Raw genomic sequence first — 17,722 nt, 5'->3', positions numbered from 1 at the left:
CTCAAAGAATTACTTGAAATTTAAAAACTACAAAATGAATTAAAAACATTTTCTTTCCAAAGTGAAGAGAAATAAGTTATTTTGTTTCTGTGAAATCATGTCTGAATATAGAAACCAAAGTCAATGGAATACACATTTAGACAGAAGTCACACTACGAGCTCCAGTCACACCACAAGTTTTATTATAATATAATTATATGTAAGATAAAAAAAGTTCTGAGATTACGGTGCATTATATTCAACTACTTTTTTGTGAAGTACTGGTACATGAAATTAAAATGCTCATTAAAAGCAAAAAACCTGTAACATGTAATTTGTAACTTCAAAACAAAATTACAGAACAAGTTATACACTTTTAACTATTTTGGTGTAATGATTATAAGTATTAGACTTCTAAACAGGGGATTAAAGCAACAAGAATATAAGTTTTTTTTTAAACTAATGATTATTAAAAAATAAATATTTAAGAAGTGAAACCAGAGCAAGAATACATAAAACTACAATAAAATTGAAACATTATCGTATTAATATACAATAGAAACAAGAGCTGATACTGTAAATTTAAAACAAAATCTCGAAACTGTTGAAATAAATATTTTTTGAGAAAAATAGTTAACAAAGACGAGACTGTGAGAAAATAAGTGAACTTCTGAGAATTGTGTGAAATATAAAAAAATAGGCGATTGGGTATCTAGAAGGCAGAGTGGAACAAAGGTGTGTCAAGGATGTCGGAAAAGAATAACAAAAGTTGTAAGTATACCTTTGGAGAAGAGAAATCCAGGGAGACGGAGGAAAAAGTGGAGGTATTTCTATCTTGGTATAAACAGGCTGTAAAATCTAACATAGAGAGTGAAATACATTACAATTAATTTTAATTCATAGCAGCAGATTGCAAGCTCCATACTAAGCATTCATATCATTCCAGCTTAAAAAATTATGAAGGGCAGAAATTGATAACAAACTGTGCATACAATATAGTAACTGATGAGCCAATAATGTGTGTTATTAAACAGAGCTTTCAACTGAACAGGGTTCCTCCTAGCCTTTGTTTCTAAAAGTAATTACTAAGTATAAAAAAACTCAAGTTCTATAAGCACTTAAACCCATGTTATAAATTATATAAAGGACATTTTTCTTCCTTTGTGGGGAAGAATAAGGTATTCATCAAGTCTTCCAGGACAGTTATTAGTATTAATCTATAGACTCCTTGATTCCCTGACCTGACCCCTTGATTTTTATCTTTGGGATGTACAGGACAAATCCACATGCCTTAGAAAATCTTATGCATATTAACTATCAGAAGATTACCTCTATTTCTCGAAGTAACTCGAGCAAGTGATTGGAAACATATGAAGCAGGTGCCAAAAACCCACAGGAAAGGACAGTGGGCAGTTCTAGCATGTTCTTGGTTAAAGTGGTGAGTAAAATATTACAGAGTCAACTCAGCATGCTACATGGCAGACAGGTGTACTGTTGCTATGCATATGAAAGATGATGTGTGGGAAGATCACATTAAACTGAGATACACATAGTAAAGACAGAAAAAAGCACTACAAAGAATATAAAATACACATTTATCCTTGACATTAAAAAAACGCGTACTTCTGCAAATCACAAAATTCCAGTACTAAAAGCATGTTAAATTAAAGCAAACGATGAAAAGTTAATAATAGCAACAGATATTAGTGACCATAATGCATTTATTATAATGACATATTTTAATTAATAAGAACATAAAACACTTCTGAAATTTATTGCATGTAACATTCATTTATTACAGACTTTACAGTAGAGCCTCGATTATCCAGTCTAAATGAGACCAAAAATAAGCTGGATGATGAAAATTTCTAGATAATCAAGAGCCAAATTTGAAATGTTCATTGTCTTATCTTTTCCTTCCATTGACACACCATGACCATTTTTCATTTTTGTTCAGTGTCTATGCATGATGTGTACTTCATCAGAGTTCAACAAACAAAAAAGCAAATTAAAATAAAAACTCTATTGTAAACAGATAAAACGTGTCGCAAAAATAAGCAAAATACTGTAGCGTATAACATAGTCCGTAATTTTTCGAATTTATTTTGTCACCAAATTTGTGCAACACTCGAAAAAAGAACCAATCCAGGACGAACCTAATAATTTAGACCACCATATAATCAAGACCCCAATATATTTCGTTTATTAAGTTTGCAGAAAGCTACTGAATTCAGTAATTTTCTGTTTCTGGAAGCATATGTACAGTAGTAGCAAAAAAAACCGGACCGACCCTTGTAGCTGATTTCAGAGCCCTGTTCACTCCAGAGCACGATAGATTGGTAACTAAGACTTTCGTGGTTCGAATCCTGCCTGGAAAGGAAACTTTTTTTTGTTCCTTATTCAAATTTATTCCCAATACTTTTCGATTGCTGGTAAAATTCATATTCTGGGAATCATAAGTTAATTAAGTAGTAAATTATCGCTGCAATCGAAAAGTATTGGGAATAAATTTGAATAAGGAACAAAAAAAAAAGTTTTCTTCCCAGGCAGGATTCGAATCACGAAAGTCTTAGTTACCAGTCTATCGTGCTCTGGAGTGAACAAGGCTCTGAAATCAGCTACAAGAGTCGATCTGGTTTTTTTTGCCACTACTGTACACTTAAATATTTGTATGTTTCTTTACCAGGATTACGTCTTCTTTGTGTAAATAAATTGCAGTGCAACTGTAATAGCGATCATTACTTCATTCTACAGGGTTTAAAGTATAATGCAGTGCTACCAAAGCATTAAAATGAAATACCGGTACAAGCAAAGTTACAAGACTAAATTTATGGTAGATTTGGAAGCACAATGATTCACAAACAAAAACAATCAGAACGAAAACACATAAAATAATCCAAATAGAAATGGAAGACTTTCACCTGCAATTTTTTTATGAGCATCAGGAGAGGCTGATTGCGTTAATGCTGCAACTTTCTGGTATTCTGCTTGGTTGATGAGTCCCTGAGCTTCCAAAGTACCAGGTGACATAGTACTATATTCCTCAGTTAGAAGTTGAACTATAAAAACAAATTGCAGACATGTATCCTAACCATGTTCCCTTGCCATGTTACATTTTGAAACATACCCGACAAAATGGTTATCTCGAAAATATGACTCTACGTGGAAATTAATGCACACATCGACACAGGATTAAATCAGAAACAAAATTAATAAATATGAAACGGTTAACCCTGGGAGTTTCAATAAAAATCAAGGACATCTGATGTTTGAGTGGTATTCAATATCATTTCTGCCAAATATACTGCATTAGTTACAAAGAAAATATTAATAACGAAAAATACAACTATGTGTATAAATTACATTAAAGGAATCCTGTTGATTTTCATTATGTTCGTAAGTTTGGTCTCATCTTTATATTTATTCAAAATAAATTAAACTAAGTTAGTTTCATATTGTGGACTACTTCACTAATTCTAATGACGAATTTTTATAATTTCGTAACAAAATGTAACTTAAGTTTTTAGGATGATGTTAGAGCCTATCAAGTAACATAAGAAAATTTTCTTCTAAGTTCATTTCTAAAATATTACTGAGTCAATTCTCTTACATTACTTCTTTTTTCATTGGCTACAAGCACTCCGCAAGAAATATTAGCCACAATATGACAGAAAAAGTAAGACATTTTGTAACATAACTGTCGTAACAGTTCGTACAAAGCTTCCTCTAATGACAAATGTGATTCTGGCATCCATAATTAAGACACGCTGCAAAGTTTTACGTAAGATAATAACCAGCATACTACAACACACTAAAAAGAACTCCACCACAGCCTTTAGTTTTCCAGAAAAGGAAAGTATTTCACATCCTAAAATCCTTACATTTTATAAGATTATTAGGCCTACTCATGACTATGACTGACAGAAATGCAAAGATAAATCAAAACAAATGGTGTTATGAATATGACACATTTTTCTATACATTTTACGAATGTTGTAAACATTTAATTTTATATTAACAAAATATATTTTTCACTGTATTTTATCACACAAAAGACATAATATATGTATATAAGAAGATAAAACTTTTTTCAGATTGCATATAAAAGTAACTTTTTATTATCATAAAAAAAATAAAACATTTAACTTCAGTTATAAATAGTATAGTTTATGTACGTGTTTATATTTCATTTTGCACAAATTCACAAGAAACAGCATCATATATTGTAATGCTTTAACATTATCTTACTATAATTACGAAAATTGTTATTTCAGCCCAATAAATATTAAAAGGCAGTGGTAATTCTGATTAAAGAAAAGCTGGGGGCTTGCAGCACTGATCATAGGACTCCGAAGATCTGGCTGCTGAATCGTTTGAGTTATGTTAGTTATTTTATACTGGAGTATACAGTTTGTGGAAGAAGTTTCATTTTCATACATACTGCTACTGAGGGAGTAGTAAAGGACAGTATAAGCAAAGAAGATAGTATGTACAAAGCATTAAGTTTATAAAGGCTACATTATACCATTTACATTATTTTCTCATAAATACTTACACATATTTTCATATTTGTACATATTTACACATATTACATACTTGTACTAGAGCCATACATTCAGTGGCGTCAACTCTTTGAAAACATTGGGTAGGCTCAAACACTTGAGGTAGAAGTTAAAACAAATAAATCTCATAAATAATAATGATAATAATAATAACACGACAAATTATTGGGTGGGCTCAGGCCCCATGGATCCATATAAGTTGGCGCCACTGCCTGCATCTATTAATTTCACTTGAGCATGAGAAAGTGATCCTGTAGTTTGCTATTAAACTACTGGATGCTGCAAATATACGAGACTTTATCACACGCTACTAAACTTAGAGTAAGTGATGCTCAAAATGAGCAAAACACATTCATGACAGTTGTCATAGTAAACATGAATGGGAAACTAGACAGGCTGTGTCAAAAGTGACGAATATAAATCCTTACTAATAAAATTCGTTGTAATTTGTGTCCAGTTTGTTCTGTTCCTGGAAGAGCATTTAACATGACCTGTTGCCGCCAGCCCAGATACAAAGAGACTGAAACCTTACAACAAGTGTTACGGTTCTACAGAAAGAGTGAACTGCTGGTTCAATTATGTCACCACAGGGTCAGAACTATACTCGCCGATGTTCTAAAACAGGGGTGGGAAGTATATGAGAAATTACTGTATCTCTCAGGATTATTCCACCAGGAGGGCTGACATCACCACTATACACAGGAAAAAGAATCAAGGAATGGTATTAGATCCAACCATAATATATAATATCAATGCTGGAGCTGGAGTACATTCATCCTTCTTTTCACATTATATAGCTGTAGGTGAAAACAAATCTAATTTTGATGCAGAAACAGAAGCAATACTATTTGCTTTAGACCCAATATGTTTAATAATGCTGTCTTATTAGTAGATTCAAAAGCAGCAATACAAGCCATAGCATCAAACAAAAGAACTGTTACAAGAAAAATCAGTGAGATAAGAAAATTAATAAAAATTCTTGAAAATGTACAGACTAAAATATGTTTTCAATGGATATTAACACAAGCTGGCATAAATGGTAATCACACTGCTGATAAACTAGCAAAAAAAAAAAAAAAAGGCACAAAATTACATAGACAAAATAAAACTATGAGTGCTCACACATTACATATCAAAATTAAAACTAAATTAGAAGCAGAAATATTCCATAAATATAATCAGCAATCACGAGGGAAAAAATGGGCAGAAATAAATAAACTTTGAAAGACATATAGCCTAAAGATTAGTCCAAATGAACTGATGAGAAGTGGAGGACGTTAGTGTGAAGATTTTTTGATTCACAATAAACCGAGAATGGAAACAGCTATGCATATCGATTTGCATGTCAATAACGATATGTAAAGTTGATATTACGCATTCTGATGTTATTTGTGTATAATTGACCAATAGCGTTCTCTCATGAGAGCTACAACTAAATACAGGAACGCATTTCACTAGGTATGCATGCACTGGAATGACGTCGCAAGCAGACAATACAGTTGAACAAAAAAAGTGCTGGACACAAGCGTGCCACACCACTAGTAGCAGTTACGTAGGCAGGGTGGATCACCAAGCTGAAGCCACCCACCATTTTTCAAGAAATATTTTAAAATGACATTAGATTTGTCCACCATTGGCATTGCGAGTGCAATACTTAAGAAAAATATTGTTTGACTGTTTGTACGAAAATGACTAATATTTAAATTAATAAATCCTTTATATTTCTGCTGACAAACTGTTTGAATTGACCAATGATTTTCAAATAAATTATGAAACTACCGTTCTCAAACAATACCGACAACTAGATAAGTACCGGTAATTTATTTAGGGTCGGCGTTTGTTGATTCACTCTGCAAGGAGAGAGACTTCAGTTTGCTTTGTAACAACTTCTGGGGAGTCTAAATTGATTTTAAATTTCATAGTATTAAACAATTATTATTATTTTCTTTTAAATATGTTGCATGTAAGTTATGGGTAAATTTGTCATGTGATATTCCCAAAACTTAGCATCTCCCATCTTAACCTCCTGGCTATGCCACTGATAACAGGCCTGTTGATTTGCAGTCAGTGTCATTGTAACTATTATTAAACTCTTATAAATTATGTTACAGTGTAGGCCTACATTTACTCGCACATTAAGTCACACTTTGTCTACTATTCTTCATAGTTCTAACACATTCAATTTTACTCAACAATTAATGGCAATAGATCCTTCACCAATTGAAGTCAGATCCGTGATCATACAAACTTTTTTTTCAAAACAGTTTCAAGAACTATATCCTAAAGTTATGACCTTCCTTATCCTGTACATTGCTAGTAGAGTCATTGCACAGCTGACTACTCGTACATACTTAATACTCACACCGCTCACCAACACCACACTCTTGTTTAAGTCTGGAAGCATAATGTAAACAGTATTTACAGAGATCTATTTCAAATTAGATATTGCACCCCCACTACAGTAAGAAACTTCAATAGCTGTGTTAATTAACTCCATTATTATCAATAGTATAAAATAACACCTCACCAGGAAAGGTTATACATCACTTAGTCACACTTTGACATTTCTTATTACAGGTAAATTCCTGCATTAAACCTGTTAACTTCTTAATAAAATTACACGTGAAACATATGAACCTCCCTCAAAGTGTTGAATAGTCAATGTCTAGCAGAGTGCCACTCAAGTTTTTACTTTGATATCTATTTTTATTTCACTATTTTCAATAATAATAAATATGGGAAATGCCTGTTATTATTCGGTTGAGAAGCTTTTGTCATCTAGTCTTCTGTCAAAAAATCTGAAAGTTAGAATTTATAAAACAGTTATATTATTGGCTGTTCTGTATGGTTGTGAAACTTGGACTCTCACTTTGAGAGAGGAACAGAGATTAAGGGTGTTTGAGAATAAGGTTCTTAGGAAAATATTTGGGGCTAAGAGGGATGAAGTTACAGGAGAATGGAGAAAGTTACACAACAGAGAGCTTCACGCATTGTATTCTTCACCTGACATAATTAGGAACATAAAATCCAGACGTTTGAGATGGGCAGGACATGTAGCACGTATGGGCGAATCAAGAAATGCATATAGAGTGTTAGTTGGGAGGCCGGAGGGAAAAAGACCTTTGGGGAGGCCAAGACGTAGGTGGGAAGATAATATTAAAATGGATTTGAGGGAGGTGGGATATGATGGTAGAGACTGAGTTAATCTTGCTCAGGATAGGGACCAATGGCGGGCTTATGTGAGGGTGGCAATGAACCTCCAGGTTCCTTAAAAGCCAGTAAGTAAGTATTTTTAATAACAGTAATTGAGACATGTATTTACAATAATGATTTTTTTTCAAAGGTTAAGGGATAAAGGTTTTCTTTCTCTTTATATGAAGGAAGATGGAATTCTATGCATCCATGACTTCGGCACTAAAATGAAGTGATATGATTTTTTTTCCATGAGAATGAAAAAAAAAAAAAAAAAAAAAAAAAAAAAAAAAAAAAAAAAAAAACTGTGGTTTTGAAACTAACCTCAAATTCCAGACTCATAATGGAACAAAACTTTCGTGGTATCATAAAAAGTCTAATGTGTTCTGTGTTTTAAGACACATGTCAAAATTGACCAAAATTCAAATTGTTCAGTTTTGAAAATACATGCTTAATTTATGAACTTTCTAGGTGGAAAATGCCAGTAGATTTAATACACAATGAGTTAATGACATTAGAGAAGTCAAAGAAAGAATAGCTAAAAGTCTGTATATAATATTACATACTTACGGGAAGATGTCAACGACTAACAAAAAGTGTTCTTATAGTTGAACATCACTATATGGCAGCATCAAACAATTCTTTCCATCCTATCTTTACAATTTTTCGTAGATATCTGTCAAGCAATGGATTAAAAACTCCTATGACACTGCAGTTATACTACTGGTTTGGACAACTTCCTTCTGAAGTCGATAACTGGACATTAAGAAGACATTAATTACTTCTTAATTTGTGTCTATTTTAGGCACCTTTCCGGTACTGGAGATCCTCCATTAGAATGTTACTTACATTCTTCTTTCAAAAGGTTAACATTGGCAGAGCACAGTTCTTAGTACATAATGACAATGTATGACAGTTAAAGTGAAACTCACCTATGAGTGCTTCTATGTCAAACACAAGAATGTGAGACTCTGGATCTTTGGGATTTGTACGCAGACCTTGTATCATGAGAGGTAATGCCTGACTCTTCTGCTGGTCACTGCCATCTTGATTCGTGGCATGATGAAGTTGCTGCAATTGATGTAATCCTCTCTGAAAGAAGACATTTGTGTTAAAACCTTTTGTATAACGAAAGAAAGACCATTTATGAAGTATAATGAAGCAGAAATTTGACTTCGACATAATATGTGTTTCGTTCAAATGTTCCAAATTGAATCAATTATTTCGAAAAAATATGTGAGAAATTACGAATTTCCATTAATTCTAGAAGAAAGAAAATTAAATTTCACTTGGTCATGATATTTTTACATTATGTTGTTCAATTCTATTGTAAATAAGCAATAATGATGAACCCAAGTTATTGTGTGATATGTGAAAACAAAATCAGCGATTTCAGTGCACCAAGAAATTACTGATGAATCTTCAGATAAGACCCACCTGATGGGCAAACAATGAAGGTATGGCCAGACAAATTTCTATCGGCCGAAAGTATTGTAAACAATATGAGGAAGCACAAGAAAGAGTTTCTGAAGACAAAGTGGAAGAAATATGAGTGAGGTTTCAGAGATGCTCAGACAAATCAACTCACCAAGCAACAATCCAATTGAACACATTATCAACAACAAGAAAAAGCGTTTGGAATAAAACTCATTAAGAGGGAAGCTTTTTAAAAGAGATATTTCAATGAGTTATTATTACATTGCTTTCAATGTTACATCTTCCGTGGAGTATGTTCTTTTTATTATGGAAGCAAATAACTTTCAAAATGTGTGGCATTCTTTCTGGAAAATAAATCTAAAAAATCTTTATTTGAACTTCTTACGAACTTAGTTTGCAGATTTTGCTACACAAGCCACTAGTTTTCATACATTTTCATTTAATTAATGTACCTGTGTTGCATGCCTAATTGCAGATAGGTTGCGATGACGCAGGCCTCTGAAGAAATGAACAGCAGGGTTCGCAAGTCCAACATCACCAGTGCTGGCTGCTGCAGGGTTCTCGTCGCATGCATAGAGAACCTCTTCAGCACTGATACCATGCAGCACTCGATCCAGGTGACCTTCACACAAAACATTAATATAAGAACTTATTCTTACAATAAATTACACATAAGAAGATTTTGGGCTGCATCACAAAATGTAGGCTGAATATTTGTAACTAACTATTAAACCTAGGATAATCAAATTTAGTGATCATTATTTCTGTTCAGCAAGTAGTCCACAGACAATCGTAGCATTACTTTCTCATTATATAAGGTAATATGAAGAAAATTTATTGACACTACAAAAACCTAATTTCGAGATTTTCGCGAAAATAAGTTTTCCAGCACCCTTGATATCGAAGAAGTGATTATTGGCATGCTGTATGTCTTTCTGTTCATCCATTTGTGTTCAGAGGTTTCTTCTAATCTATTACATGAATTTTGTTTATATTCAGTACCCAGAGACAATTCATTCTGTAACAATGCACATGAAATACTGGGTTGGGTACAAATAACGGCCCGCCTCATCTTACCAGACATTCACACTCACTCATCTGGTCTGAAACTATTTTTTCTCTTATACTGAAATTTCCAACCACCACACATATTCAACACTGGTGTAATAATTGTAAAATTGGATATCAGGTGTCAAGTGGGATAAAAACGGAAAATCATTTGGAGGTAATAGCATAATATTTTTCTGATAAATTTGAGAATCCTCAATATGAAAGGTCAAAGGCCTGGGGACTCAGACAATTTTAAATCTTATACCTCTGAAAGTGCTAAGCTAAAATAATTAACACACCTGTTTCCATTTGCCACACATAAACTGTTCCATCACTGCAGCCAACAATCATGAAGTCATCCAATGGACGCCATTTAATTGTTACAACTGGAAACAGATGTCGGGAAGCCAATACAACACACTTTCTTTCTGTTAGTCCGAGAAGTGTAACTGAATGGTCACTTGCAACACTGCACACACATTTCTGGATACGAGGCTGAAATAGATAATGAGAAATTTAAGAACTATTACTCCAGAACGAACATGAATATTAAAATAAGAACTTTTGTTGTTCATAAAAACAGAGTCCATGAGCATGATGGAGAGAAAAAAATAACCCTTTCAAAATGATCACTGTTACAATAAGCTTCCTGCTAACGAGACAAATTTTTTGGACCACAAAAATCAGTCATTTAACTTCCAAAATATATTTTCCTCTAAAATGATAGCAGTGACATTTTTCACTATTTAATTGAATTAAATTTCACTCAATTCCATCGTGAAATGTCTTGCATAATCATACCTTTACCAATTTAGTTTCAAATTTGTGAACTACATAGTTCTGCCAAATGTCAGAGCAATATTCATGGGCCTTAATAAATAGTATAAAGCTATTAGAATTGTTCATATAGAGAAGCTTAATATTTCTGCGAGACAAAATTAAATAGGCCTACATATGCACCCTTAATTTTTCATTATACGAAGAATAAAGAGAAAGAACTGTCATACTTCAAAAGTGGCAATACACATTTTCAGCTGTCTGTCTGCTTGTGTACAGACATTTCTTGTAACTGTTGTTCACATTCAGTACCTACAACTCAAGTTATCCAGGAATGATGCACGTGAAATATAATTTTAGGTCCTTATTTGAAATTAAAATCGCAACTACCTAGGAACTCGAAATATATTCAAACTATTTTCTCTTATTTTTTTTCTTGTAAAAACTGAGGACAGAAATAGGGGGGAGAGGGGGAAGTATGAGGAGCGGGAGGGCAGAGGGAGAGAGGGAAAGAGAGTGGCAGGGGAGAGGGGGGAAGTATGAGGAGGGGGAGGGCAGAGGGATAGGGAGGGGGAGAGGGAGGGAGGGAGAGAGAGAGAGAGGAGAGATGGGAGATGGGAGAGGAGAGGAGAGGAGAGGAGAGGAGAGGAGAGGAGAGGAGAGGAGAGGAGAGGAGAGGAGAGGAGAGAGGAGAGGAGAGGAGAGGAGAGGAGAGGAGAGGAGAGGAGAGGAGAGAAGAGAAGAGAAGAGAAGAGAAGAGAAGAGAAGAGAAGAGAAGAGAAGAGAAGAGAAGAGAAGAGAAGAGAAGAGAAGAGAAGAGAAGAGAAGAGAAGAGAAGAGTGTGTGTAGCAGCAGCATGACCACTTTTTATAAATTCATTTGTTACACGTGAGTAATCTTAAGCAAATTCTATGTAGTTTTATCATTCACATCACTTTTAAATGCTGATTTCCATAAGTAGAAAATAATATTAGAAATGTCTGGAATATACATGTTGCTATTTTATGTAAAATTAGTGAAAAATGTAATTCATGTATAGCAACAGCAGCAGCAGCAGCAGTAGCAGAAGTAGTAGTATTGAGTGGCTAGGGGTGGATTAGGTACGATCCTATAGAACTCGGCTTGACAGTGGCCTATTGTGCGCCCCAAATTATATATATAAATAAATAAATAAATAAAAATTTTGGGAAGAATGAGAGTGAGGTGTACCAGCCCACCATCCACATGAGATCCCTCACCCGCCCATCCAATGAGCTCCCTACACCCCACCGCCTCAAGTTCAAACCGCCAAGGTGACCAAGCAGCACAGGATCCATTCTGACAGCCCTTCTAAGGTGTCGAAGCGCCCTCAGAAATGTTCTTAAAGAATGAATCCTGGCAGAGATATTGCGAAAGGCTTGGAGCCCAGAGACGGTTTCGGAGAGGACAAAGACATGCATCATGACTTGAATATGCCTATGGAATGAGATAATGAAGATGAATGATATAATGAGAAATATAAATTCTTTTTCTACAGGGAAGAGGAAGAGAAATGGATCAAGGCAATGAAAATTCCAACCCGGTATTTGCCTAAGTAACTGTGTTAAGCCAAAGAAAAATCAGTCAGGCTGGTCGGTGCGGGGAATTGAACCGCGGACCTCTCGAATGCGAGTCCCATGTGGAACACACCTCGCTTGGTTGACAGTTGACTAATCAACAATTACACCCATTAAGTATTTACATGTACTTAAGAAATATCCTGTATAGTTTTTATCACTATACTTAAAATAGGTCATGTCTTCAACATTCCAATAAAAATGATTTAACACGCAGAAACAATAAAATTATAGCCATTTAACATACTTCTTAAAGAGTGAAATGTAAATCCACAAACTTACACTACATGAGTTTGGCGGTACCAAAAGTTGTGTGATTTCACCAGCATGAACACAGAACCTATGGAGAAGAGTGCCAGAATACAAGTCCCAAAGGCAGACAGCAAAGTCAACTCCACCAGAAACAAGATGAGATTTTTCATATCGTTGATGAAGATGGTGGGGATACAGCAAGCAGTTCACTCGTCCTGCATGACCCAACAGCAATTGGTGTGGTGGCCAATCTGCAACACAATAACACAGTTTGCTCCTCAATCATAATACAGTAGAACCCATTTAATCAAAGTAAAGGGAGAGGAGCTGTTTCAGATAACAAGATTTTTCGGATAATCTTGGATAGTCTACTGTTTTCGATAGTGCACAACTGCTTAACATCTACAGCATCATAGAAGTGAATACACGTGGAATCAGTTGTCACCTCTCATTTAGCCATAACTGGTTCGACAATTCTTGTGGTAGGAGATCAGTGGAACAAAAGGTAGCTAAACAAAGAATAACTTTCACTTGATGAGATCAACGTACACATGCTATCACTACTGATTGATCACAAAACAAGTGAAATGAGCTGGTGGAAAGCAGATTTCTCTACTTACGGCATTCCTTAAAGGGCATTCATCCTTATTTATGGACTTGCTGTAGGGTGAGAACAAGACAGCAGCGATCTCATTGACATGCACTGACAGAACTTTGGAAAATAAGATGCAGTTATATTTTAGATATTAAAAAAAATGCATATTAAGGTCCAAAACAAAGTTGTGTATTTTTATCCCACCACTTCGGTTAAAATGGGCTTCAGTTAAGTGAAGTTCAGTTAGCCGGGGTTTTACTCTATATATGTCAGTATATACCAATCAACATATGAAAAGAGAAACTGTGGCTATGAAATTGATCATAAAACAAATTTTGGTAAAAATCATTCAGAAAATGTAACTGTGTTTACTCACTAGCATACAAATTTAATTACCCATGTGTATATATATATATATATATATATATATATGTGTGTGTGTGTGTGTTATTTTAAGAGTACTTTTTTAAGTGTTGTTTCATAAATATTATTATTTCGAGATTGATTTAATTATTTTTTCTGTAGTTACGTCTAACACATTATTTCATACTATTATCAATACTGTTAGTTCAATGCTCAATTTCTTCTATAAGTCAATAGGGAAAACAGCTTCACCAACCTTGAAACAAATTATAATACAAGTTTTTATATACAATTCAGATAACAGTGTAATCAGCAAATTATCAATTTTCATTATTTTTATATATTATACAGTACAGGCCGGCACTTCAGAATTCATTATATGTCACTGAGTTATGAATTTTACCTATAATAATAATAAATCTGTAAACTAAATTTTTCTTGTAATTTTCGTTTTTTTTTTGTTTTTTTTTAATAATTGGTGTTAACATGTATAATTAACTATCCTGAGACCGAAAATAGCATTTTTGACATTTTTGTTTTTCTCTCTGTCTGTATGTTTGTTACCTTTACATGCAATAATGGCTGAACCGATTTCTATGAAAATTGGAATATAAATTAAGTTTGGTCTCACTTAGAATTTAGGCTATATGGTATTCAAAATACTTTCTTTAAAAGGAGGGGGGAGTTATAAGGGGACTGATTTAAATAAATCGAAATAGCTCGCTTATTATTGAATTTTAGGAGAATGTTACATAACAAAAGTTGCTTTAAAAACAGTTTCCGACAAGTTTTATTCTGTGTAAAATTTTGATAGGACTTAAATATATTATATATTATATAAGCTATTATTCACTAAATAATTACAAAGCTGTATTTGAAGATATAATAAATTTAAATGAATAATATTTTTTTTCCAAGAAGTGCAGTGAAGTGCACGAGTATGGCTAGTAGTAAAATAAATTCACTGTACCATCATACTGCTGATGTTTTCCATGCAGCAGCTGTAACATCACTGACTGTGTAGCAGGAACTATGATGATGGAACCATCTTCTCGGCCCACTACCAATCGACTTTGTTGAGGAAGATAGATGCTTGCAGTGAGCCGCACACCAGGGTGATCATTTGTGTCCTATAATGGTGTTTGAACAATTCTTCAAAAGCCAAATACTTAGCTACAAGTGCTTTGAATTTGTAACAGACTGTGTAAGAATATGCAGAGTCTGGCGCAAAAGGCAATTTACACATTTGAAAATAAATTTAAGTGTAGTAACAACATTAAAACAGCATACTGGCACCAGTAATTTACTAGTGACATTTAAGTTTGGTATCATACATAATCGAAGTTCTGGTAGTTGATAATGGCACAAAAGACAAACTTTTAGGTTAGTATCATAGATATAATCGAAGCTTTGAAGTTTAGTATCGAAATAAAAGACAGAGAAAAGACTGTCAACGAGCATAAGCAGATAGTTGGCATATGGTTACTGTTACTGTTTGTTTACATGTGGTACATTCCAAGTCATGATATATATGGACAAGTTTGATGAACTGTACTTCCAGCGCAATGGAGCTCCTACCCATTATGCTAGAGATGGTCGTGTGTACTTGGATCAAGTTTTTAACCATAAGAGTGGTAGAATGGTATGCAGCCATTGAAATTCTGCCATGTTTGCCCAATCTCACCTCAATGGACTTCTTTCTACTTGTGGGATGTGGTGAAGGACTTAGCGTATTGGAAAAAACCAGAAACTCTTGAACAATTGAAGGGTTACCAGTACATTGAGGATATCTTCGAGTTTTTGAACAGGGATACTGAGCTGTGTCTTGGTGTGTGTCAAGTGTTCCACACAGATTCCAACTGTGTTAATGCAGAAGGAAAACAATTTGAACACAAAAAGAAGTGAAATCATTTAAGTAACTATCACAGAAAATAAATGTTATGTAAAGTCAAAAGTGATTTTTGCGCCATTTAGCATTTATGGCCATAATTTAAAATGGATGACAACCCAGATAATTTGTGTTATGAGTTACATAAGGAAAGGAACTCAAGAATTTTTTAGAAAATAATTTGGGGCTTCACTGTTTTGCCATACATTTGTGAATCAGCCAAAAAAAAAAAAATGCACATATGCTATCTCTAGTAAGTGACCACTAATAGAAGCCATTTCAATTTATGAAGGAAAATACTAAGGTTAATAATAAATGTCCGGCAATTACATTGGCTGCTAATCGTACTGCTAATGTTCCAGGTCGAATTATGTTTCTGATTGTTTCAATGCATACTATAAATGGTATTAGGATTGGGGGAGTTCCTGTGGTACAAGATGTGCAAATATATGTTGGGTATTATTGATTCAACCAAACAATATAAAACTGACTGTACTGAAACTAACGATAATTTTGTTCACCCAGTTAATCTCTAATCAGAATAAAACTTATAAATTATATAGCACATGTATTGTTTATTATCTTAATTGATAAAGTGGTTACCAATGTTGTTACATGGTACAAAATAAGCTTGTTAACTAAGAGTAAAATCAATAGCTAATTAGGAAAAATTGGATATTATTATAATGTAGAGTTATCAAATGAAAAAACTTACCAATTGATCCAATATACCAACAGGAGGAGGTTTCATCTCAGCCCATGCTTTAACAAGACTAGTGGATACAGTTGGTGGCATTGCTAGAAAAGTAAAAATATTCATCACCATATTTCTAAACAAGTGCTTGTATGAACACAAAGTCAATACATATACTATTTACACCAACATCACAATATCAATAATGAAGAGTACAGATTCAAGGACAAGAATATAATAGCTATATATTAAGCAAGGAAAAAAGTTTTATATGTAATTAGACCTGTAGAAATGTCCAGAAACAATCATTCTTCTTATGTCGACTGTAGGGTAAGTTAGAAATTAATGTAAGGTTAAGCTTTCAACACTATGGTCAATGTAGCCTACTCCTTACTTCTTCGACTTCAAGTATGGTAGTCTAGTTATCATTCATCATCATTTAGTGTTCTGCCCAAGGGCAGATCTTTCACTGCAAACCCAGCTTTCTCCTATCTTTCCTATTTTCTGCCTTTCTCTTTGTTTCCTCATATGATCCATATATCTTAATGTCGTCTATCATCTGATATCTTCTTCTATCCTGAACTCTTCTCCCGTTCACCATTTCTTCTAAGATAGTGCATCCTTCAGTAGGCAATTTCTTCTCAGCCAGTGAGCCAACCAGTAGTCTAGTTAATTATTACTAAATTATTAGTCTTTATTTCACGAAACTGGACTCCAGTATTTACAATATGAAGTAACAATCGAATTAACTGTTCCCATAAGCAGTCCTAAGGCATGTTTTTAAGTCACTTCTGCTAATCTTCTTTACAGAGGCGTAGGCTACAACACACAGAAGAATTAATACATCAGTTCTCTATACTCAGAATTAAGTGACAATTGAGGGATTTGCATGACAAACTAACATATGAGCCTTTTTTTTTTTTTTCGGAAAATCTCTCAATTATTACATGTAGATGTGTATTTATTATCTGGAGACAGACAAGATACAAAATCTAAATCGTGATTCATCCTGTGCTGCTAATGATATGCAAGCAGTCTCTTTCAGTTTCCGTTAATGAGAACAACTATAAGTTACTATGGGAAAAAATATATATAAATAAATCTTTCGTGAAGTAATATTGTGGAGATATCAATATGTCTAGAAAATATCGGAATTGATCAAAATCAAATAAATTTATAAATTACAAGTTAGTGGCAAAATGTTTTCTTAGATGACGTGAAATCAGTTTGATATGCAACCTGCATTGTTTCGCGAGGAGACTGTTAAATTCTGAAAGATATGTTAATAATGCACAACATGTCTGGACAAGTTTTTGTACATTTCCAGGTCATTTGGTT

At 33.9% G+C, this 17,722-nt stretch overlaps 1 protein-coding gene across 8 annotated transcripts in view; it reads right to left on the bottom strand.

The window, feature by feature from the left end:
- The window catches only part of Rbcn-3B (WD repeat-containing protein Rbcn-3B), a 117,915-nt gene that overhangs the window by 59,726 nt on the left and 40,467 nt on the right, over nucleotides 1–17,722 (bottom strand). For 7 of the 8 annotated variants that reach the window (XM_069831838.1, XM_069831852.1, XM_069831876.1 and 4 more), the window contains 7 exons: nucleotides 16,406–16,488; nucleotides 14,773–14,932; nucleotides 12,875–13,095; nucleotides 10,520–10,715; nucleotides 9,623–9,792; nucleotides 8,666–8,825; nucleotides 2,901–3,038 (listed from right to left, as the gene is read on the bottom strand). In XM_069831838.1, coding sequence (XP_069687939.1) covers nucleotides 2,901–3,038; nucleotides 8,666–8,825; nucleotides 9,623–9,792; nucleotides 10,520–10,715; nucleotides 12,875–13,095; nucleotides 14,773–14,932; nucleotides 16,406–16,488 — 1,128 coding nt within the window. The remainder of the gene's footprint in view (nucleotides 1–2,900; nucleotides 3,039–8,665; nucleotides 8,826–9,622; nucleotides 9,793–10,519; nucleotides 10,716–12,874; nucleotides 13,096–14,772; nucleotides 14,933–16,405; nucleotides 16,489–17,722) is intronic. The other variant, XM_069831885.1, reaches the window with a different exon arrangement.

This window comes from Periplaneta americana, chromosome 1 (assembly GCF_040183065.1).
Source record: "Periplaneta americana isolate PAMFEO1 chromosome 1, P.americana_PAMFEO1_priV1, whole genome shotgun sequence".
Classification (NCBI taxonomy): Eukaryota; Metazoa; Arthropoda; class Insecta; order Blattodea; family Blattidae; genus Periplaneta; species Periplaneta americana.
This window is presented reverse-complemented; position numbering and strand designations above follow the sequence as displayed.